We start from the raw sequence: 9766 nt of genomic DNA, 5'->3' as shown, positions 1-9766 counted from the left end.
AGGCGGAGAGAGGTTTACTTGGTGAAATATTCGGACGCAAATAGATATGAGCTTCTAGTCTTAAAAAAATACAACTGCCGGATTTTTTTTTGTATTTTTTGCCGTTACGTTTATATCTTTTGTTGAATGGTGCTCATCCAACAAACTGTCTGATGTATACCATCCAGCTGTTGATAATTAAAAAAAAAAATCTTTTGCGACAATAATGCAGAAAATGAGTGTAACCTAACTGTCATAAATAGCTCATCTATCTTATCATATAGATATGAAAGCTCTATTTATAGAAATATTTTGAGATTTTTATGACGGTATGTTTCCCATAGTGCTTGATAGACCTCGACAGAGACCGTATTTATGATCCAGCGTTACAAATTAAACTTCTCTGGTGGGATTACGGAGCTCATTTTTCACTTTTTCTATATTAATGACATGTGATTGTGCTGTTCGCTGCTTATCCACCTCTGTAGGCGTACATATCAACGTTACGGAGCTGCTGACAAATACAAAAAGGTAGAAGGAACAGCTGGAGGGACTGGGAGTAATTACTGAACGCGGCACGGGCGTCCACAGGATCTGGAGCAAGACGATGTAGTGGGGAGGTTCTGCTGTGAAAGAAAGCTATGAACACTCCGCTGGGGCAATCCATTTTAATTTCCGTTTTCTGGTCTAAAATTGGGTCGTGCTCATCAAAATTGAGAGGAAACAGACATGAAAGAGAAGGAGAGAGAGAGAGCGCACGTGTGTACGCTCTGGTTACATTTGTGCATATGGGTAAAGGGAAGCTGAAGAGGTCCTTGAATTCGAACAAGCACTGCAGAAAAAGTTGAAATGTAGACACTTTAAAAATTATGTTACTTACAAGTTTTATTTCGATCTTAGTAGGAACGTCGTAATATACAATTATGATTTCGAAGTAGACCTGTTGGTTTAGCAGGAAAGTGCGAGAGCGGAGAGAAAAACTAGCAAAACTGACGTCACGAGCGGGGTCGGATGACCCTTGCCGGCAAAGGCCCTTGCTCGTCACTAAGCCGGCTTAGGGATGCCGTCAATGACGTCACTGCGCTCTGGACGGATAATAGGACGCAGAGAGGAACGCCGCATGACCGGCGTCAGTCGCTGCACCTACTTTTCAAAATAAACGCGTTTTTTTATTTTATTTATTTATTTATAAATACTGCAGACTTATGTTAGATTAAGCAGGAATGAAAAGCACAAATGTAAACACAATATATAACATTGGGAAGACATCAGTGCCAGCTGCAAGACGTAACAACAAAGTAAACTCAAAGGAAAACATCCACAACGAAATCATTGCAAAACAATCACATGAGCGCAACTTTCAAATTTACAATAAATTCTACAATACTGGCACATCCTACTATCTTTTTGGTAGGTAGTTCCATGCGGTTATTGTCCTGGAAAAGATCGAAAATTTGAATGTATCATTATGCGCACGAAACACCTGAATCATTTACGTTTACTTCTGCCAAAGGTAAGTGCGATAAATGAATTCACGGGACAAAAAGCTACATAAGTACATTCCTAAGTCAGATTTCTTGAAAAGTGCTTCAGTTTCCTTTTAAGAAAAAAAAAAAGAAGGTCGACTCTCCCGTACTGATATCGAATGTTTGTGCGTGAAGGTAAGTTGCCAGAGAATACTTTGCATAATTGTATGCGCGCGATCACACCGATGGCAATTGTCGTACGCAAGCTGCACACACAGAAGCGTATGTCCGTACTTATATATGGTATGTGACGTTGGACATTCTGTCGGCTCACTTTGTTTTTTTGTGTGGCTTTGAGCTGTTGTGCATATTACCGATAGTCACCGCCGGAATGACGAGCCGGAACTGAACAGAAAACCGGAAACGAACCGTTACTTCCAAAATCGTCGCCGCCATTTTGAAACTGTACCCCAAAAAAAAAAAAAAAAGTTAACGGTAACCCGTTCAAACCGAGGCAACTTTCCGATGCGGAGGGGGCCGGTCAGGAGGTTGACGACCTATTTTTTTATTATTATTTATTGATACTTTTCAGGGCCCGAAGGCATTACAGAAGGGGGGTGGGCATAGGAACAATATACAAACAAAACAAATATACCTAACTAATGAGTTAAACAGGACAATAAATATAACTTGAAACAATACTCACACAAACAAATTCACTTAACAAGGGAGTTATAGAGGATACAAAAAATAATTGTAAACAGCAATTCGAAAATCGGAGCTCTCGGCAATCTCGACTACAGCTGCGGGAAGGCGATTCCAGTCCAGTGACGTTTTGGGCAAAAAAGACTGAAAAAACGTGATGTGTGAGAGTGAACAATGCCAACTTTATATCGATGGTCGACGCGCGATGAGATATAAGACGGTTGTATTAACAAAAGCTGGCGCATTGACGTGTTAAGATAATGGATCTTGTGAAAGAAGCACAAGCGTGACACTTTCCTGCGAAGAGAGAGGTCAGGTAAGCAGAGCTTGAATTTCATTGGTGATACGCTGGATGTTCGGTGATAGTTACGTAGTATAAATCGAGCAGAACGGTTTTGAATGGTTTCAAGTGATGATGCAAGTGATATGCCAGGTTCCGATATAGCTGCGCCGTATTCAAGTTTACTTCGGACCAAAGACTTATAAAGAAGTAGTTTTAAAGAGGTGGAAGCAGGAGAGAAGTGTCTTTTAAGATAGGCTTACATGGCGGTTTGCATTATTGATTACGTATTGAATGTGAATATCACAGGAAAGGTTATTTTTTATACGCACACCGAGATATTTATATGGTAATACAGAATCAAGGACAACGCCGCTAGTATTGTAAGAATGGCATGTGTTCATTTGATGTGGTACTCTCATAGATTTGCATTTGTTAATGTTAAGTTTCATATGTCATGTGTCACACCACCGGCAAATGACGATGTTCACCCGATGGAAGTTCCCCGGTTAAGTTGAATAAGAAAAAAAACAAAAAAACTAAAAGTTGTTCGATCTCGCTGGACACATTACGACGTTGGTTGGTTTACGATGGCCAGTGTGGCCACGTTTGTTTGAAAACAAAACGACAAGTCAACTGTAATTTACAATACAAAACTCCCAAAATGAAAACCCATACTTTAGTCCCCGGTCTCAAGAACCGAATCTCCCGAGAATCCTCTCGGCACCCCTTTTCTAGACTCGTAGGGGTTTCCTTTCCCTCCAGAGACGGACCAATCACTTCAAATTGGCCTATTGCCACGTGGTACACTCTTACCCAATGATCAGCGAGCTGTCAACGTGATCTCCCTCCGGCACCTCAACGGTCGAAACCAAATTCCTTGTAGAGTCACTACATGCTTTCCTCGCCGCCTGGCTGGCGCCACCCAGTTAAGTTATTGCGGCGATTAAAAGCGAAGTTTCTACACTAAACGGCGAAATACACCGGACACAAGCACACCCGCTTAAAAGCCACAAGTGCGGACAGAAGTACCTCTGCCCAAGAAACGGGTGTTCCGGCGCCCCAAACTGAAACCCAATCCGTTTGTTAACGACCGGGGTCCGACTCCTCTCCGCCGAGCCCCGCGGCTGCTCGAAGCCCACAGCACGTGGGGGCGGAAGTCGACTGCCCGTTCATGCTTTCCCGCGAGCGCACCCCCTGCCGCGGGTCTGCGAGCGAACGCCCAAAAATGCCGACACTAACTTAAGCAGTCGAAAAAACAATGCCGACGCAACTATAGAAATATAAGCTTTTCTAAAACAAATCTTACTTATTACAAACAAAATTCTTCGTTACTTAACAAACCGATTCAGCCTTTTTTTTTGTAATTCCACGGGTTAAATATTTGGCAAGATTAAAAAATTAACAACGGTATTTTTGTATCTATAGGAAAGTTGTCATATAGCAATGAACGAGAAATGGTGGGATTTCATGAGGGGTTTGTATTAGCATTCCGGTTAATTATGTGACGTCACGTTTCACGTGGTGTTACGCGTTGTGGTTACGTGACGTCACGGCGTCAAGTTGTCGCATAGCATTACGCCATGACATCACCTTACACCACGACTTTACACCCAACCAGATCCAATAGTGGGGTTCATACCAGTGTTGCGGAGTTGCCACTCCGGAGTTGGAATGATTCCGGAATCATTCGGCATTTTCGCGACCCCGGAATGGAATGGGAATGGAATGGCGGCAACATTCAGGGGAATGTAATGAGAATGGAATTAGATGCCTTTGGCCCGGAATGGAATGGGAATGGAATGGACCAGGTTCTTTATGTATTTTTTATTTTATTTATTTATTATTATTATTTTTTTTTTTTACGTTCAGCTATACGGAGCCACTCAGGAAGTGGGTTGCTCAAAAATAAAATGAGCGGGAAACTGCTAACCCGAGTAAGGCCCTAACAGACTTATACGCCAAAAAAAAAAAAAAATGTAATACAAACAACAAGCGTCAAAGCAATGAACAGAGGGGAAAGGGGGGGGGGGGGGGGGGGAGGGGGGCGGCGGGGGCGCCTTTCACCAGTGAAGTTCAACACATATCCGAATGCGTCTGCGCCTGTAATATTGCACGGCTCAAGGGTACGTCATCAGCCGACGTGAACGTGACCCGCTACTCTGGTGATCCGATACCCACGAAGGAGGCCAGACGTGGCCTCGCTGTGCGGACCCAGACTTCGTACACCTGCGACTCGTCTCGAGCGTACTGTTTCTGGGAGAGCTCGCACCTGTGCCGGCCATCTCAGGTCGCAATCCACGAGGTCTCTGTTTGAATGATTCTAGGCGAAACTTGACGACTGCCTTTCATGCGTTGGAGTCGGAGAGTCGGCAGGGAGTGCCGTCACAACAGGGATGCCACCGTATCGATTTTTCAACCGTAACAGAAGATAAGACATATGCTTCAGGATGCTTCAGGTGATCCACATTTCTCGAAAGTTCCAAATGCAACTGCCTGCATGGTCTTCAACGAGGTCACCTACAACGAAAGTACGTATTGTCCTTTCATACAGCAGCGTGGGTAAAGTTTCGTGTTCAAGGCAACACCTACAGATTCAAGAATACTGTAGTTCATCCCACCGTGACGTCATATGATCAGTGCTGGCAGTAGCGCCCTTATTAGACAGGTGATGTTTTGATGGAATTTATTTAGAGGTCGTAGTTTTTTCGCATCACTGGTCAATCAGACAGGATGCCAGGGAAGGGACCGCAGTCAATCCTTGATGGAACGTTTTTTAAACCCATTGAGAACTCTTCGTCCGGAACCACTATCTTCAAGGCCAGGTGCCAAGCCTCCGGGAAAGTAATTTCGGGACCAAAAAAAAATACAAAAAAACTTCCACTTCAAACCTAAAGCCTCATCTCAGTTGACGTCTCAAAGAAATTTGAAAAATGTATTGCATTATCAGTATTTATATTTCTGCCCTCTCTAAAATGTATTCTTGTATTTGTATTTCCGAAGACTTTTTGCCTCTTTTAAAAATGTATTTCCGATGCGTATCGCGATACATTTTTACAGTAGAGTAGATTGTTGGGCTTAGCTGGTTTTGGAACTTCGAATACATTTTAGCGCTCAAAAACAGGAACACAAAGTCGAGAATCAGACACCAGATATATTTGAGGTTACAGATGTATTTGAGACTTGATTATCGGTATCTTAGCAACTATTTTCATCTATACCAGTATTTGTACTTCCAAATACATTTTTGAATATTTCTGCCGAACTCTGCAACGTAATGCAGCTGTCAAGTGACACTTTTAACATTTAGGAATTAGAGGAATGGAATGGAACGATTCAGCCATTCCAGAAGTGGGAATGGGCCCAGTGTCCCCACACCTAGGAGTTGAAAAGAATGGAATTATCGAAAACTCTAATTCCCCGGAATGGAATTGGAATGAAATGGGGGTGCCCATTCCGCAACACTGGTTCATACCGGGGCCTCTTGTACCACCACCACATCGCAGCGTGAGTTAAGAGAAACCATTGCATACTCGATTATCGTGCGCCCGAGCACTCGAAAGGGGCTCATGACTATCATAGCATCGGCAGACATTCGAGTGGGTTGCGTTCAATCAAAGATGGAAATAGGCGACCATTAATAGCTATTTGTGAAGCTCAGCCCGTGCCCTACGCTTTCCCATTCCGAGCGGGAAACTATGATGTACATTGGTAGTTTATACGCTGCTTATCTTTTCCCCCCTTTTTTTTTCTTCTACGACTGCCATTTTGTGGAGAGAAAAGCTAATGAAATCGAATGGCGCGCGCTCCGGGGACTGTTCGCGATAGCACGTAGCACTGAAACACCTAAGTATGCTTCTTTTACTTCTGAATTGCTACATAATGCTTTCATCGAGTATAGAAATATTGAAATTACTAAATGAGACTTATTAACTTGTCCGGACGTTACGTAAAACTACAAGTCTGTACAAGAAGGCGGGGCCAGGGGCACATGAAAAGAAAGATCCGGTTGCCTCAGAGGCACAGCCGGCTAAGAGGCTAAGAGGTTTTAGGTTCGTAGCGGTTATAACATAAAACGGATACATACTCTAAAAAAAAAAAAGAAAAGCTGTTTGAATTATATGTAATACTGCGTATAATAGTCACACTAGTCCATTATTTTTAGATTGAATAGTGTACAGATTTATTATTCTAAACTTTTTCTTGCATTAAAAATATCTTTTTGCCAAAAAGAAAATGTATTCATGTCCATTTCCAACCTTAGGATGAGAGAGGTTGCCAATGAAAGTCGGTCTGTTGACAGGGGGTTAGTACCGCACCCCAGAACAAACTACGGTAATCAGATGTTGAAATATACAGTACCTGGTTTTTTTAAATCACCTGTCTGAATTGAATGTAGAAGTTTTGAGTGAAGCCCTAAAAAATATACGTTTTATGTTTGTGAGAGTGCCCTTGGAATTTGTAAACTTGGGTAAATTAATTACTCTCCTCCCCCTCCTCCCCCTCCCCCACCTAATGTTGTTTATTTGTGTTATAAATGTTTTTCTTTGTGTTTCTCACAAACATACTTGTGAAAAACATCATGCATATTTACATGCTGTCCTCTTTTTGCTGTTGTGGGGAGGCAGAGGCTCGTCAAGCAACAATTGAGTTGCTTTTTCCTCTGTTTCCCCTCTCCAAATAAAGAAAAATAAAGAGTTTAGCTTTGAGTTTGAAAATCTGCGAAGCTAAGCCCAATAGCGAGATGTCGGCAGGTCCTCCGAGTCTCAGTCTCAGAGGACTCGGGAGGCTCGTTCTCAGGTTCTTGCCAGTAGCTTCGACCACTTCCGTATTTTGCTTAAACTTCCCAGTCTTTGGGTGCAATGACAGCAAAAAATGATTGTCCAATAAACAGAGGAAGGACAGAGAAAAAGTGGGATGGTAGTTTTAGAAACATACTTTGTTGTAAAGGTTCTTTGGCGCCGTATCTAAAAAATGCCCCCCCCCCCCCCCCAATTTTTTATAGTATATTTGGTTAACCGCAAAAAAAAAAAAAAAAAAAAAAAACCGCTAAACGCTCATTCTTCATTCAAATATAGCGATAGCGGTTCGAACGAGATGCCAAAGTTTCAGAACTATGTGGTATGTGTTCTGTGTTCCGCTATTGCCGACTGGTACAGTAGTGTTCATACTTTGCTTTTTATGTTGGCGGGAGATGTGGAATCGAATCATGGGCCTCTCGAAGAGCTAATGAAGCAATTGCTGGCAAATCAACAAGAAGTAGCCAATCACACTGCTGACATCAAAACGAGTAGCCAGTCGACAAGAGCTTGGTGCACCAGCGTTAATAATCGTCTTACTGCCATTGAAACTTCCATTAAAGAATTAATATCTACTACCAAGAGAGTTGAAGGTTGCGAGGCGGGATTGGTAAATGTTGCTAAAACAATAGTGAATCTCGAGCAAAAGATTGATGATCTGGAGAAGAGAAGCAGACGAAACGATCTGATCCTACAAGGTATTACAGATGACATCAACGAAACTCAAGCCCAGCTGAAAGTCAAAGTTGGCACTGACATATTTTCTACTGTTTTTCAGGTAGACGTTGTTAGCATTGAAATTATACATAGATTGGACCGAAGTCTGGGAACTAAACCGAGACCTGCAATAGAAAATTTTCATAATTATAATGAGAAAATTAAAGTTCTGGCTAACGCAAAAAAGCTTAAGGGATCTAAAGTATGTATTAATGAGGACTTCTCATATCGTGTACGACAAATCTGAAAGTAATTAAGGGATAGTTCACGGATTGAAATGGAAAGTGGCGTTAAGGTAACTTTTTTCTTCGAAGAGCAACCAATCCGACGCGAGCGGCGTTGACGTGGTGCGTATCGCCCGCCGTTTACAAATACGCCGCCGGGCAATCTGGCAGGGCACACGGATAGGTGCCCATGTGACCCAGAATTAGCACAAACAGCAATGCTCAAGAGGCACGCAGGTAAAACTGCCTCAGAATTTTACCAGTATTTCTGCATCAGAAAGCAAGAGGGAAGCAAGTGCGTTGGTGGCCCGTCAATGCACCTGACAAATACAAAGTCCTTCATTCTAAACAAATAGCCAGAAAGATGGTATTAATAGTGTGGGTTCGTTTCAACAAACCTTCAATTGAGAGTGCACTTCGTCTTGTCCACTTCCTTGTCCCCGTTTAATCGGCGCTTTTCGTTTAGCACGTGTGACTTTATACCGAAGAGAAGTACACGGAAGCACATTCCTCTTTCACGCAGACAGCTGAAATGTTCTTTACTTAATACATGTACCCTCATTGGTTCTAAAACGCTATGAAACTTTCTTCCGGTGTGTTACTCGGGTTGACATACGAAACGCATATGTGGACTATATGGCGCGTGCTCGCACCTTTACCGTTCATTCAGTCCATCTGCTTCTAAATGACACCTTAGCGGCTCCGACGTCATACCTGAGCTATTCATGTATTTCACCTTACATGTTGTGTAAGTGTTAACACATTTTATTTTTCGGATGCAGAGGTTTTGCGTTTTAAGATGATGGCGCCCGCGTAGAAAATATGAATATCTCGTACAATGAACTCAGCTTTCCAAAGTTCCCACTGCAAGCCTCCCTGTTTGACATAACAAGGTGGAGGAGAAAAACTCACCGGAGAAAAGCCCAACGGAGGAAAGCACAACGGAGGAAAGCTCACCAACCTTGTGGGAACCCATCATGTTCCTTCCCACCACATCGTGCGCTGCTGACGCCATGCGGCGATAGCATCGAAGGGGCGTCGCCGAAGTGGACAATCTCGTGCCCACAGCGGCGCTGCCTGAGGATGATGAGGCTAGAAAAGGGACGGAGAGACGACTGTTACGGCTCTCGTCGGCGCGAGACGAACGACAGCGGCTGCCTGGCTTCTTGAGCGCGGGGCTCTGATTGCCGCCGCTAGCCGGTGACCTGCCTGGAGCCGCGGCCCTCCATGGAAGACGACTGCCCGGCTTCAGGACCGCGGGGCTTGGATTGCCGCCGCAAGCCGGTGACCTTCCTGGAGCCCCTGGATGCGGCTGTGCCGCGTCGAAACCAACGAGGTCACTTGCCCGGAACCACGGCTTCCCATGGACGACGTTTCCACGCCTCCAGACCATCGGGAAGCCGACCCGTGACTACGTTTGCGCGCTGCCCGCGGACTGCCCGGACATTGACGTGAGGCTTGCCTCGTAAGCATTACGTTGGGTTAATAAACAGTTAACCCAGAGCGTGTATCTGTCCACCCGAGGAAGGGGCGTTAAAGAACCGCCCACAACCTCTAGCAAATGGGGAAAAAATCTCATCGACGATTTTGTGAACT

At 43.9% G+C, this 9766-nt stretch overlaps 1 protein-coding gene across 1 annotated transcript; it reads left to right on the top strand.

Annotated features, from left to right (window-relative positions):
* Window positions 1-7527: 7527 nt before the first annotated feature.
* LOC115332128 lies at window positions 7528-8289 on the top strand. The gene is given in 1 exon segment (XM_042291331.1): window positions 7528-8289. A coding segment is annotated over 1 exon segment (762 nt).
* Window positions 8290-9766: the final 1477 nt, after the last annotated feature.

This window comes from Ixodes scapularis, unplaced genomic scaffold (genome assembly GCF_016920785.2).
Source record: "Ixodes scapularis isolate PalLabHiFi unplaced genomic scaffold, ASM1692078v2 PGA_scaffold2__306_contigs__length_199485367, whole genome shotgun sequence".
Classification (NCBI taxonomy): Eukaryota; Metazoa; Arthropoda; class Arachnida; order Ixodida; family Ixodidae; genus Ixodes; species Ixodes scapularis.
This window is presented reverse-complemented; position numbering and strand designations above follow the sequence as displayed.